The following is a 14,724-nucleotide window of genomic DNA, read 5'->3' as shown; positions in this document are numbered from 1 at the left end:
GGTTTGGAGCGGCCCTTGTGGCTGCAGTGGTTACTGGCTGGGATCTGCCTCTGTCCTCACTGCTCGTGCTGCAGGATCCATCCCAGGATCATTGTGGCTGTGCTCCACCTTGCCCAGACACCCGGGCAGCACTTCACGACTGTCCCGGAGAGATGTCAGAACCTCGCTGGTCCGTCAAATCTCCTCAGCTAAAGGCTCAGTAGAGACCAGTTCTTAGAATATGGTCTGAGGAGAAGCTCTGAACTGTTGGATGGGGTTTTATCTCGCTTTGAGGCATCCTTAGGGGCGTGGCCCGGGCACGCTGTGTGTGTGTGGCATCCTTTGGGACGTGAGTCGAGCACACTGTGTGTGTGAGTGGCATCCTTTGGGACGTGAGTCGGGCACACTGTGTGTGTGAGTGGCATCCTTTGGGATGTGACTCGGGCACGCTGTGTAAGGGGCATCCTTGGGGACGTGAGTCGGGCACGCTGTGTGTGCGAGGGGCACCCTTTGGGACATGACTCGGGCATACTGTGTATTTCACTGCACGAAGGATCCCGACCGCCAAGACCCCTCCAACCCCACCTCGCACCCTTCCCACCAGCTCCCGGGGCTGCGTTAAGTCTCGCGAGACTTGAGGCCTCAGGCCCCGCCTCTGCTCTCGCGCGATTTGCCCCTGCGCGCGGCAGTCGCGCTGCAATGGCGGCGCCAGGCTGTGGGGAGCTGCGGCTGGGGGGGCCGGGCGGTGCCCCGGGGCCGGTCCCGCCGCTCCCCGGCGGTGTTCCGGGGCCAGGGACTGTCCCGGGGCCGGTCCCGCCGCTCCCCAGCGGTGTCCCGGGTCCAGGAGCTGTCCCGCCGCACCCCGGCGTGTCTCGGCGGCGCGGGCGGACGCTGTTGGTGCGGCACCTGCCCGCCGAGCTGACGGCGGCGGAGAAGGAGGATCTGCTGCAGCACTTCGGGGCCGTGTCTGTGCGCGTCCTGTCGGACCACGGGCGGCTGGTGAGGGCTGGGGCAGGGCCGAGCCAGTGTGCCGGACGAGGCGCGGTGTCCCCGCGGGCCGGGCGGGAGAGCGGCGGGCTCGGCGTTCCGCCTCCCCTGTTCCCCGGGCCGCGGCTGCGGCCTCGCTGGCTATTAGAGGTGGGGCTGGGGAAGAACAGTGCAGGGGTGCACTTTCACAGGTGTGTCTCTAGAAATCTCTATTTGTGTGTTGTTTTTTTTTTTTTCCAAGTTACAAAAACACACAAAATCAGGCTTTGATTTAGTTTGAAAAGCCTGCATTCTTTTAAAACCTAAAAAGTAGAGGAAAATGTTAGTTAGAAACCATTCAAATGTTCAGAGCACAGCAATAGTTGCAACTTTTGTAGCAGGAATAGTGTTACTTTCAGAAATTGCTTTGATGAAAATGTGCTAGTGCGAGGTGCTGAAATAAGTTTCTTGTCTGAAAAGAGGTTTAGATCTCTTTACCTACATATATTTTCTTGCAGTTTAGGATGGGTTTTGCTCATAGGAAAAAACCTTTTCCTGTGTTCCTCAAACTGCTGAGCTCTTGTCTTGATTTTTGACTGCAGGAGGTTCATCTCCTAAATTCTTAAGAAAAATGATTTCTAGTCCTTCATGCTTGCTCCATGTGGGAGTTAAGTGACTGCTGTCTGGAAGCTTTCAAATATTTAAACTTGAACTCACAGATTTCTTGTGGGCATATATTTTACATGCAATCTCAACTTTTTGAATGCTGTATAATATATATTATATACAGTATTTTTGTTTGCTTGTTTTCTAGAAACATACTGCTTTTGCCACTTTTCCCAGTGAAAATGCAGCTGCAAAGGTTTGTATTGAGTTTGTTATTGAATGGTTTGGCAAAACTCTTTTCTGGATTGCCAGTTGTGCTCTAAAATGTTTTGCACATCATCTAGTATTTAGTGTTAGATAAAAACAAAGCAGCACAATTTGGTATTACAGTTCTGGTTTGGGATTTGCTTGCAGGACTTGATGAAATGAACACTTCCCTATATTCCTAAGAAAGGTGGGTTGAAAAGTGCTTATGGAAGTCATCTGATCCAACCTTTCACACAGAGCATGTCAAACTTAGAGGAGCTGAGATTGATCAGGCCACTGTCAAGGATGTGTGTGCATTTATGTACAAACTAAACCAAACATAATTTTCTAGTTTCCTGCATAATTGCATGTTTGCCATAAAATTCTCTAGTGATGTACACAATTCAAGGCTGCCTTGAATGCCCAACTTTAGAAAACTACCACATTAGTGGGGGACTTAGATGCCAAAAGGCAATGCTAATAATGCTTTTTAAATACTAGTCTGCTAAAAAACCTGTGTCTAGAATTCCACCCTTATGCCCTGGTGTTTGGTGTTGGGTTTTTTTTTTTTTTGCATTGCTTCTATTTCTTTTAGGCCACAGTTTAGAGGAGTACTCAAAAAGTTACGAAGACTGTGTGAGGTGAACACTGGTGAATTAGGTTGCTTGTGTCAGTTGTTAGCAGCCTGTTGTGTTCTGCACTTGCAGAATACTGGATCTTTCTAGTGTCACTGTTAAAAATCTTGATCTTAAATTTCCCAGCTGTTACTAAGGGAGTTCAGCATGTTTGTAGTTCATGAGCAAGAGGCTTGAAGTCACAGAGATGTACTAGTCTGTGTAATAAGTATCATGCTAAAGCTGCGGTCCTGCTGCTGTGTTAAGGTGACCAACTCTGCTTGTCTTTTCTGCCAGCAGGAAAGAGGAACTAAAGGCAGGGCTGTGAAGGCAGAGGCAGCGCAGGACTGCCTGTGTCCATAGTGGCACAGACTTAGTTTAAAGCAGTTGGGACTGCACCCTATGGCTAGTTTACCAATCCAAGGAAAAACAGTTATGCTTTAAAATAAATCTCATGTTTTTCCTCTTCCCTTTCTTTCTTTTCTCCACTAAAATTTACTTGAAGGCTTTATCAAGGCTGCATCAGCTGAAACTTTTAGGTCACACCTTAGTTGTTGAATTTGCGAAGGAGCAAGAGAGTGTTCAGGTCCTTAGCCAGCCTTCTGTCTCAGAGAAGTGTAAAAGGTATGTGTATAATATAGTTGTGATTGTGGAAGTTCCATATCCTTGATACTTTGATAGTCCTTTTAACTCAAAGGAAAAATTGTAACCACATGGAAGTGTTAACAAGGAGGTTCAGATCCACAGTTAATGACTGCGTTCCTCCCATTAGAACTGTGTCATTACGTCTGGAATATGTAACTAAGTGATAAAAGCTATGTGATAGGGTTTAATTAAAACAACTGCAATAGAGGTTTCAAGTTACTTATTCCACTCTCTGAGTATGAACAAATCAATAATTAATACCTTTGAATTTTTACGGTCTGAACAGAGCACAACGTGAAATCATTTTAGTTCTTTTCCTGTGAGTAGATTTAAGTCAGGAGTGTTTTAAAATAGGGAGGCTTCCTTAAATCTGTGTAAGTACTTATTTTAGAAGACTGGCTACTATAATTGTCCACATGTATTAATTCTGAAGCAATGATAATGGCTGTAGTAATACAGATAAAGATGTTAAAAATACCTATGTTAATCTATGTCTTGTATTTATTAATAGATAATGCTCATTTTATGAGGCATTTAAATTTTGCCCTCTTTTAATTAAGAATTAATTAATTTTCAGTTCAGAAGAACCAGTGAAAGAAGAAGAGAAGGTAGAACCAAGCTGTGTTAAAATAGAGAATGGAATTGCACCGAGCCATGGGTTAGTGTTTTTTTTTTTATTTGTCTTAATTATTTTATTCTGTTACAGGTTATTTTGAAATATGTTATGTACTGTTGAACAAGAGTTTTGTTTCCTAGTATGCTCCTGTTCCACAGGCACAGCTGTAGGAGTTGTCATAAAGATGAAGTTTCAGTTCCTCAAGTTTAAAATCCTCACAGTCAAGTAGTGACTGGTGCTCTGAGCCCTCTGGCACTAAGCATTGTTTTCTCAGGGGGAGTGTGAGGGCTGGGTAGGTTGTCCCAGTGTTAACAGCAGAATACCACTGATTTTTAGTTTTCTGGATGCTGCTGCTTCTTCCCCCACTGCCCCTTGGCATTTTTGCATACATGAAGAATAAATTTTTCGGAGACTAATAAATTCAGTGCTCTTGAGTACTGAGTTTATGATGTTGGCACAGCCTGCTTTGGTTTTGGGTGGTTTTGGGTTTGGATGTGTTGATTGTTTCTGTGTACCGTAGGCTCTCTGCTTAGGTTGATACTTCCATTGTGCCCAGCCCAGTAAGTCTGTCATGCACTGGGGACCACTCCCTGATGTTAAAGACAATGTAAGGGTCCCAAAGCTGTTCTAGGGAAAATAATAATATTTCAGTGTTGCTTCAGATGTAATGAATAGTTAAGCCTCTGGTAATCATTAAGTGTTACCAGTGGCAGTGGTGTTAAGGTATCTTGTTTTTAATTTTTTTCCTCAGCCTCACCTTTCCCATCAATTCCTGCCTCAAATATTTGTACCCACCACCTTCAAGTGCAATTCTAGCAAATATAGCAAATGCCTTGGCAAGTGTGCCCAAATTTTATGTCCAGGTAAGTAAAAAACGGGAAACAAAATAATGTATAAAAAAAATCAAATCTCATTTTTCCTCTTTCAGTTATGCACCGAAATTATTATTTTTGTCATAATAAATAATAAGTTACTTTTTCTGTGATAGTAAAAAATTAAGATTTAATTATCTCAACATAGTGTTAATCAATTTTATTGACCAGAGGTAGCTTACTGAAGACTTAACTGGATATGCTGTTCCGAATTAGGAAGATGTGACTTGAATACTTGGAATTTCAATTGAGAAGATGCTTTACTTTTTTGATAAGCCTTTTTAGGGTGTTGCTTTTATTTACCATTAGTATTGCATCTCAGGTGGGGGCTTTCACATTGTTCATTAACATTAAAACTGCTGAGTTTCACCTGCCAGGAGTTACTGGCTATGCTACCTAGCAAGGAACTGTTGTCACTTATTTGTTTAAAGAAACCTTGCTTATTTTGAATAATTTCAGGTACTTCATCTAATGAATAAAATGAATCTTCCTCCACCTTTTGGACCAATTACTGCTCGCCCTCCCATGGTAACTTCTTAAATATATGTTTTAAGTACTGTAGAAGTGATTCACAATTTAAAATGTCAGCAATATGGTAGGAGGTCTAAAAGCTGGAGAAATCTCTAGAGGTTAGCAAATACTGCTGCATTTCACTGGGTGCGATGTGCGTTGTTGGTCCTCTAAAGAAATCTTTTGGGCTGTACCTAGAACAAAGAAATACATGTCTGACAGTAGCACTAGAATGTTTCAAACTGTTGGCTCACTGTAGAAACTGAGATGGCTTTGGAGCTTAGGTATGTTTTGACCATATTCTTCTCAGGAAAGTCCTTAAAGCTGAGTGCAGGGTGAATACCCAGGACCATGGCTGCTGTGTTTCTTATCACCTCAGCTTAAAAGAATGAAAACATTCACTGTCGAGCCTCAGAAAGCAGCAACATTTTCATTTTGGTTGTGGAAAGCTTTTCATTACTAATGTGGTTTACAAAAATAGCATCTAGATCTCTGTAAGCATACTTTGAGAAAATGCTTCCTGTCATATTATAATTTATTGCTTTGACTGTTTTTATTAAGTAAAGGAAAGCAAGGTACACTTTCTTTTTTCTTGCAAAGTTTAGATACTTTTTTAAACTTTTTCCCCATAATTAGTATGAAGAGTATTTACCAGTGCCTGTGCCACCTCCCCCAATCCCACCTCTGCCTCCTGAAGAGCCTCCTTTGCCTGAAGAGGAAGAAGAGCAACTGTCTAGTGGGGATGAATCGGAATACGAAAGTGATAATGATGAGGAAAAGGAGAGGTGCGTGTTTTGCAGTTATTTGCAAGCTTCTGGGCTTGCCTAAAGTGGTGGGTGGCTTTACTTTTCTAGCTTCCAGTTCAGCAAATGGTGGAATCTCTCTTAACATTCACAGTACATAGATCTAATATGTAGTAGATAGCATATAGAAATCTTTCCAGATGCGTGGAGAAACTCCAGATCAACTTAAAACAGCGCTGTCCTGTTACTAAATGCAGTAAGAAAAGGAAAACGGCCTCTTGGTGTGCAATTTATCATTTGTTCTCACATCAACACCCCCCCCCAACTAAACAATGCAGTTATAAGGAAGCAGTAATTAGTTTGTTTTCTGAATTCTTCATTATTCCATGTCTTTACTGAATTAACTACTCAGCCTAAATCATATATTAATAGTTGGAGGTTGTGTGCTGAGGATGCTCTTGCAGTTTTTGGGACTGAATTACATCATAGGTGTAGGGGTTGTTTAAACTAATACTAAAATTAAAAACAAGTTTTTTATTTGCTATTTAAACTGAAAAGTAAATCAGAAAGTCACTATGCTTTATTCAGAAAAATAAATGCATTTGGAAAAAGTCATTCCTGTTGAGTGGAAATTGTGTTATAAAATCAGGTTCACCTTGGGGTGTCACAGCTTTCCTTACAGCTTCAGTGTCCTAATGAGGAGCTTGCATGGGGAAGGAAGGGCATCACTGACCTCATTACAATTATTAGTGTAGTTTCAAAGTTGCTAGTTTTATAGTCATGTTCTGAAAAGTTCTGTTTCAAGGGCTTTAAGGAGAGGGGAAGGGTTTTCATGAGTATTTTCAGCTCTGTGAACTACTTCGTTTGTTTGTTTTGTTAAAATAGAATGACCAAGTTGATGGAATTAGCAACCCTTCAGCCTAAAAGACCAATAAACACGAAGAGACGTGGTGTTAGAAAAAAGCAAAGAATTAAAGACTTATTGAGTGTTCCTGTGTGTGCTCCCCACAGGTTTGTATTTTTTCTGTGGCTTTTTTCACTTTTTCAGAAGATTACTCCTTTTACTAAATTGTGTTCCCTGCATCATGTTTGCTTTAGTATTGCTGTTTTAAAACAAGGATTCTTTACTGATAGCTAATTTGGTACTGAAGATGGTCTTCCCTTATCCTCATGCTTGGTTTTATTGCTCAAAAAGTCCAAATTTTCCTGTGATTTGAACTAAAGTTTCAACTACCTAATCTGTAAAGCGTGCCTGTTTAAGCTCTGTGTTTCTCTTGCTATCAAAGTAATAAAAATTCCTTTTCATAAAAACGATAACTAATTCTGTATCACAACTGTGACGGAAGCAATCCGGGTCTATTTTTTGGAATACATTTTAAAATAAAAAGTTACAATAAAATAATGATAGTGGACTTGTTTTAAAATAAGTTTGAGTTTTGGAACTGCATTTCTGTGGTCACCAGTGTAGTGTTTCTGTGTGGTCATGAGTGATTGTGAATGCATTTTTCCTAATAGCCATCTGCTTCCTCCAAGTGATTTGCTATATTTTTTTGAAGTGCCTATCTGTATTGTAATGTGGGATGTGATTCTTGGATTTTTGCTCCTACTGCCAGCCGTACTTACTGTATTTGTGTTCTGATCCACTTGATCTGTGTTGGGTGAGATTTATGAAATGGAGAACACAGGTATTGGTGGTAAACAACAATGTAAAATACATCTGGAAGAAATCCTATAGTTGACTATGCATTCATCAGTGTCTGAATCGTTAATTAACATGTTGTTGTTTTAAACAGTAATTTGCACCCCACACTGTCACCTTCAGATGTCTTTGAGCAGCCGCAGCATGTAGGTCATAAAAAAATTGAGTTTCATATTAGTACTGACATCCCAGCTGTTCTTCAGATAAACTCAGAGAAAGAAGAAAAAAATGGTAAGACTTCCTTCTTCAAATGTATTTAATATTAAAATCATCTGGGTTCAGGGTGTAGAAAGGTGCTGAAATTAGGCCAGGAAATTCTTCTGTACTGGAGCTTTCAACACCAAGTTGTGTCGTGTTTGCATTTGCTGTTTTTTAAAGGTCTCTTTCTCTCCTATGTGCTCTGTAGGTTTATGGTAAATTGCACTGCCTTTTAAATGTTGAAGTGTTTTTAGCAAATGTTACAAGTGCATTCTCAGTATTTTATAGTGTAAATTAATATGTCAGGTTAATTTCAGATTTTCCTTTTTCAGCTCTTAGCAGCATCCAAGTGATTTCCAAGTCCTTCTCTGTGGTGCACTGATTATCTGCTATAATAGTGCTGGATGATAATAGCAATGAGATGTGATGGTTTTTTTATAGGGTTATGGTCAGTCTGTGTTTCTAAGTACTTTACAGTAATATTCTTTTTTTTTTTTTTATGAAAATTAGATGAACCATTGAAACGGATATGGTCTTGAGCAGGAAGGCTTGATTTATGCTAACTAGCGTGTGCCATGGCTTTTGTTTGTAGTTCACTGGGATTTATAGGACTATAGAGCAGATGCCTTTGTCAAACCAGAGATTGACTCATTTTTTAAAGGATGTGTTCAAATTGCTTTACAAAATCTACTATACTAAAATATTACTGAGGGGAGGATACTTTTTTTGCTTGCTTTTGATCCTCTTGTAAATAAATATACAAACCACTTAAATAATGTGTTTGAAATTTCAGATCTTTCTGCAGCCACAGAAGAAATCAATAATACAGGCTTTGGAAGGATTTTCCCAGCTCCTAGCTCAAATGATAAAATGGAAACTGAAGAGGAAGATGATGAAATACCATCAGAATTTATTTCTAGAAAGGATCTAGAAAAAAATAGACTTTCCAGAGAAGGTATAACTGAGAATGTGTTATCTAGTAATAACTTTTTGATTTCTTGAAACAAATAGTTTAAATAAGTATTTCCTTTCTTAACTGATGATATATTAAATTATTTTATACTGAGTAAATATGCAAGGTAAATGAGCCTAACACATTCTTTATTTTTTGTGTTTTTTAAGAAATGGAAAAATTTTCTGTTTTCAAAAACTATGAGCCAGGTGATCCAAATTGCAGGATATATGTGAAGAATTTAGCTAAACAAGTCCAGGAAAAGGTAGGTAAACAAGCAAATTAAATATTTATCCAAAAGGGGTTTTTATAGCTTTTCTCTTATACCTACACTTTAATTTCAGGATCTCAAGTTCATTTTTGGAAGATATGTTGACTTCCAATCAGAAGTGGAACGAAATATGTGAGTTCATTTGGTACTTGGTTAGATTTAAGCTTCTTATGTTATCTTCTATGATACTGGTGAAAATTGTGATTTTAGAACTAGTCATCTTTTTTTATCTTTCTGCATAAAGAAAAAATACTTTTCATTTGAAAATCTTCATTTATCACAAGTACAGAAACAGCATTATTTTAGGAACAGTGACTGAAAACCCTACTATTTTGCCCTTTTTTTTTTGTTCCAAAATTTGCTGTTTGTTGGCTGAGTGACTCAGAATGAACAGTGTAGATGATTGTGTGTATCTGGTCATTTTGCACATGTCCTGTTCAGTAGGACTGCACACCAATTTGCCATCCTGCAGTTTGATGTTACTTTTTAGTAAATGGTTCCCCCAGGCAAAATGGTCTCCAAGGACATCATTCCTGCTTGTAGGCTTTGCTCCCATTTCTGCTATTTCTCTGATTTGATGTGTGAGAATCATTTTACTGTGAAATATGAAAGTTTTGTGAAACGCGAGTAATTCCCAATTCTGCATTTTTGCCTCTAGGTTTGATATACGTTTGATGAAAGAAGGCCGTATGAAGGGACAGGCCTTCATTGGACTTCCTAATGAAAAAGCAGCTGCTAAAGCACTAAAAGAAGCAAATGGATATGTCTTATTTGAAAAACCCATGGTGGTTGTATCCTTTTCTTCAAACATTTACATTATATTCTTTGTAAGCTGCCTATCAGTCTCTTATTTTGCTGTCAGTGTTCTACAAAAGAGGAAATACCTTAAGAAAACCAATCAGTGTAACACAGTGTACTACTGTTAGTTTTATGGTAGCTGAAAAAAAATAGAGGCACCTCTTCCTTAATAGGAAAGTAAAGGTGATTATATAAGACAATAGGATTCTCTGGTCTTAACTCTGATCCTGCAAAGATAATACAAAAAATAAGTTAGCTTGTATGACCACTGTATTTAAATTAAATACAAGCTTTTTGACTTGGTTAGGCCTATGTTTACAGATTTAAGAACATAAGGAGTGTTGGGGTCAGTTGTCTCTATTAACACAGGGTCTCCAGCTGGAACTGTCATTTTTTGATTACATGGCACTGGTTTTTGTCTGTAAGTCCTTTCTTATTTTTTACTTAATTGTTTCATAGTTTTATTTCTTTGTATTCACATTTGTCCCAACTGCTGTTCCTTTTACTTTTTTTTTCCCCTCCCAAATTCTGAGACATCAAAGTCACAGAATTAACACGCTGGGATGGAAGATTGTAGATACCAAGCATTTATCCTGCTATAGTTACTCTGCACCAAACCTATTTCCAGTTAGTTCTCCTGATTTACTTAGTATTGCAAACTCTAGGACAGTCTCTCTAATAGCTTCAGTAGTGAGTAGTGAGTAACGGTGAGGTCCTAACCTTTGACTAATGGGTGCTATTGTTATAAAGTTTATACTGCAGTAGAATTGATTCACAGGTAAAGGTCACTTTCTAGACTGTTATTTGCAGAAGTAATCTTTTTTTTTTCTTTTTGATTGGCTTCTACATATCACAGGCACTTGTAGTCCTTAACAGAATCCCAGCAATTTGCTCGTTCAGCTAGACCAAAACAGGATACCAATGAAGGGAAAAGGAAAAAATAGAACTCTGCACAAGGTACGGACTCTCTGCCTGAAAATAAAAACAAAATAATTAGGCTGGGATTTTTTTTGTAAGCGTGTGTGTTTGTTTTTAATACCTCTTAAATGGCTTCTTTAGGAATACTGGGAAATGTTCCATACAATTTTCTTTTCTTAAGTGTGTACTTACATCATGAAAACAGAGTGCAAGGTATATAGTTGGTGTAAGTTTAACATGTTGCTTCTTCCTCTGTTTAAAAACTTGGAGACTGACATTTCACTGATCCTGATATCAAAGGTTACCTGTCACTTTCTCTAATCTTTAATCTGTGGAGCCGAGGACAATAATTCTGTCGATCTGGGCCACTTACCTTTCAGTAATCTTCCAGGATTTTGGTATTGAAAAGAGTTGCCTCTTTACAAGAGTAGGGAAGGAGCAAAGTGATGCTGAAGAAGTGGTCCCAGCAACAAACTTCTGCTAGCTGTAAAGGACCTTTGACTTTGCTAACTTAGTGCTGTTGCAGCATCCTTTTAACTTATCTGAATTAGTGGAGGATCATCTGTCAGAACGTGCTGCTTAATGCTGCATTGATCAAGACTTCCTTTCGGGAATGCATAGGCCCTGATTTTTGGCATTATTATCCCATCATAACATGATGGGAAAGTAACTTATAGCAGAAAGTAATTGCTGTTATTTCTTATCTTCTTACTTCACTTTTAACTCAAGCTCTAATTTAACTGTGAGGGCTTTTGTGGCCTGAAAACATTTGCATAGTGAACTCTCCAATTATCATGTGAAGTAACTCATGCAAGAATAAGAAGCACTTAGTTCTCAATCTGCACCCTCTGATAGATCAACTAGCTCAAATTTAAAGGGCATTGAACTTAATCACTGGTTACAGTTGGGAATTGCTCTGGTTATGCCACCACTTAGGACAAAATGAACTCAAATCTTAGGCTGAGTGCTTTTCAAGCATTCTACTTAATCCATGATGTGTTTTTAATCTGGAGGTTTGATCCTTGTTACTTTGAGAAAAACTGAAGTTTGAAATAAAGGATGTTTTGATTTTTACGAATTAGTTGGAGAGCCCACAGAATGGTTATTGTGAGGGTAGTATTTCTGTTCAGAACAGTTACTTTAATTGTAGGTTCCTTGTTGTATCCATTGTCTAAGAATTTCTTAATCAGATTATGTTTTAGCTTGTTTCCCTCTTATCTGAGATACTGCTTGGTCTTAGAAGTTCCTATTTTGTATAATTGATTGTGGTTTGCAAAATCTGTATTTTGTCAAATTAAAGATAATTTTTTTTACAGGCATTCTTCTGTATTGGTCATTGAAAACAGAAATGAGCCTTGGCTAAAGTATCTTATTAGGAACAAGTGTTGATGAGACTGTGTTTCAGTCTTGTTTCTTACTCCTGCCTTGTTAACCAAAAAACTTGTATTTATATTATTTTATCTAGCATCTAATAAGAAGATTACTAAGTGTCTTTATATACAAAAAGAAACTTGAAACATTTTAGCTCTTGGAAAGCCTGATAGATGAAGCCTGAGCACTTTTATTGTTTTTAGGAATTCCATGTCTTTTCAGCTGATTTTGTACATTAATTCTGAATTCACTAAGCATGCTAAATACTTGAATTACATGAAGAAAATAAGAAAGTGCTTACTTGGTTATTAATGTTGATAGTCAACTCAAAAGTGTTTTTTAGAGTGAACAAAAACATACTTATGCAAGACTCATTTGTGCACCTCAAAGTCTTACCTGAATTGCCACCTTGCAGGTGTCATTGGTTTAATGTACCATGGGCAGAACTTCTCCCTTAGCTTGACCGTTTGTGTGCAGCAATCACGGAATGTTTAGAATGATACAGATTTGTAAGGATCCAAGAGGTTTAGTTAAAAATATTTGTTTGATTTCACAACTTATGATGAAATGAAACCCTATTTCTACATGACTCTTTTCCTTTTCCTACTGGAATTTTCTGGTGGATGCTGAGTTATGATGCAGAATTCCATTATAGAAGTCTGAGTCTGGTTTTGTGTTTCATGGGGGTTTTTGTTTGTTTGTTTGGGGTTTTTAAAATTTTTTTTTAGTATTTTCTCTATAGAGATTTTTTCCTTTGTGGAGAAGATAATACATATGGTTTATAAAAATACTACATAAGTCCTTGCTGGCTGAAATGTCTTTCCTGATTGACTGGTGAAAAGTTCAGTTAGTATTTGGGGTGACTGATTTTCCTGTAGCTAAAATACAACTTCTGGGGAGAAAGGTTATGTAGAAGAAACTGGTGCTGAGACTTCTCCAGCTTCTTCTTAGGAAGAAGTGACTTGAAAGCCAGCATTAAATGGAAACATGATTTCAGTTTTGAACCTGATGGGGGAAAAAAAAAAAAGTGAGTCTGTAGAATGGGAAAATATTGAAGGAAAACTAATAAACAGAAAAATCTAGTGGTGTCCTAGTAGTTCCAGTTATGAAAAAATGTACTTACTTTTAAATATGGAGTTTAGTGTTGATGGATCCATCAGCCCTCATTAAATCTCATAAGGTGTCAGAACTGTCTTTTATCCAACAGGCATATTTGCTTTTGATAGGTAGCATAAAGTTATGTGTATGCAATACTGAGAATCGAGTAAAATTAAACCACATTCTGCTGTTCTTCTTTAGAAACATTCCTGCGTAAATACTGCAGTAATACTGTCATGCAGAGTGTATCCTTTCTTGTTGTATCCTTTTTTTGTGCAATGTTTCCCGTAGCACTCAACTACATCGAAGTTTTCATATAGAGTAGGTGTGGGGAGGAGTTAACATGTTTAAAGCCTGAGCTAATCTGGTAATTTTGAAAAGCAAAAGGTGCTTTTTCAGGGGGAAAAAAGAAATCACTGAGTTTTCTGTGTTGTGTGAATAGACACTTTAAAGGTTCTTAGTCTTTTTCCTCAAAGGTCATATACCTTACTAATTTGTGGTCCCATTCCTTAGTGGAACAGTTCTAGCTCAAACAAGCTAATGTATGTGGAGCTGTGCTAAGCTCACACTGAGGGTGGCACTTTGTTTTCCTTTAAATAAATATTATTATTTATTTGAATCTTTATATGGACCATTAATATATAAATATATATGTTGGCTAAAACATGTTGCAAAGCAATTCTTAATATTAAGGGGTTGACAGGTATTTGTATCATTTGATGATTATTGTTGTCCTAGTATATGAGAAACAATCTATAGTTGATTCAGTTTATACAGTCCTTATTTTGTCTTTTTTGAATAAAGGAAAAAATTAATAATATCTTGCAATGAAGTATTTGAAGCTGAACTAATGCTCAACTATTAATCACTGCTACCTTTTTGTTGGTTTTTTTTTTTTTAGACTGTTCTCTGCACTGAGGTAGTGTTGTTGCCAGTGACTTTTAATTTTCTTGTGGGTTTCATACTACATTACTATTTAACTTTCTGTAATATAAAATTAATACAGCCTGCATCTATTAAGTCATATTTTTTTCAGACATTAAGCACTTTTTAAAATACTTAAACATATTTCAGTTTAGTTGTCCAAACAAAGTATAACACTGCTGTTTACTGGTGGTTCTCACTTTTAACATGCCTTTGTGATGTTCCAGGTCCCTTTTGTGTTCCATCTCTTTCAAGTATTGCCAAGCTGGGGGAAGAAGCAGTGTAATCATCAGGACTCTTGAACTGTGCGTAGTAGCATTTCTAAAGTATTTAAGGCAGACTATAAATTGGCAGACTATAAATTTTCTCATCTTAAAGATTCCACATCTTTAAAGTGTCACAAGACTTACATGGTAAATGTATGTTAGTTTGCTTGTGAAATCTAATAAATTATTGCCTTTCTCTTTGGTTTGCCTTTCTCTCTTCATTTTGGCTTCTATTGTGTGGTTTTTGAGTTGGACGGATCTTTTTCCTGTCTTGGAACCAACGGGAGGATTAGTGAGTGCACCGGCATGAATTTGTGCTGTGAAATAGGCACTGTTTTTCCTCAGTAATTAAGTTTCACTGTTCATCTGCATCTTGAAAAATGTCAGTAGTGAGACTGAAGTCATTAAAAACCAGTAACAGGTTAAGGCAGT

General features: G+C 38.0%; 1 protein-coding gene across 2 annotated transcripts; it reads left to right on the top strand.

Moving 5' to 3' along the window:
* Window positions 1-676: 676 nt before the first annotated feature.
* On the top strand, window positions 677-14,494 carry RNPC3 (RNA binding region (RNP1, RRM) containing 3). 2 transcript variants are annotated; one of them, XM_027892371.1, is made up of 15 exons: window positions 677-978; window positions 1,760-1,807; window positions 2,917-3,035; window positions 3,634-3,714; window positions 4,424-4,535; window positions 5,004-5,072; window positions 5,691-5,839; window positions 6,683-6,808; window positions 7,591-7,727; window positions 8,488-8,649; window positions 8,817-8,911; window positions 8,991-9,049; window positions 9,576-9,708; window positions 10,600-10,672; window positions 14,254-14,494. In XM_027892371.1, the coding sequence occupies exons 1-14, from the start codon at window positions 679-681 to the stop codon at window positions 10,657-10,659; spliced, it is 1,650 nt and encodes a 549-aa protein (XP_027748172.1). In that variant the 5' UTR covers window positions 677-678; the 3' UTR covers window positions 10,660-10,672; window positions 14,254-14,494. The 2 variants fall into 2 exon arrangements, with proteins under 2 accessions (XP_027748172.1, XP_027748174.1); XM_027892373.1 differs by lacking the exon at window positions 14,254-14,494 and adding an exon at window positions 13,304-13,709.
* The last annotated feature ends 230 nt before the right edge of the window (window positions 14,495-14,724 follow it).

This window comes from Empidonax traillii, unplaced genomic scaffold (assembly GCF_003031625.1).
Source record: "Empidonax traillii isolate 1590-97213 ecotype Southwest subspecies unplaced genomic scaffold, ASM303162v1 scaffold347:size1123457, whole genome shotgun sequence".
Taxonomy (NCBI): Eukaryota; Metazoa; Chordata; class Aves; order Passeriformes; family Tyrannidae; genus Empidonax; species Empidonax traillii.
Note: the sequence above shows the minus strand (reverse complement) of the source record. Positions and strands in the feature narration are given on the sequence as shown.

What these genes read in the sequence shown, in the direction of transcription:
- RNPC3 (XM_027892371.1), top strand. Translation starts at nt 679, where the DNA reads ATGGCGGCGCCAGGCTGTGGGGAGCTGCGGCTGGGGGGGCCGGGCGGT. An exon ending in CCTGTGTGTGCTCCCCACAG is followed by an intron (nt 6,809 to 7,590) that starts GTTTGTATTTTT and finishes TGTTTTAAACAG; the next exon opens with TAATTTGCACCCCACACTGT. An exon ending in CTAAACAAGTCCAGGAAAAG is followed by an intron (nt 8,912 to 8,990) that starts GTAGGTAAACAA and finishes CTTTAATTTCAG; the next exon opens with GATCTCAAGTTCATTTTTGG.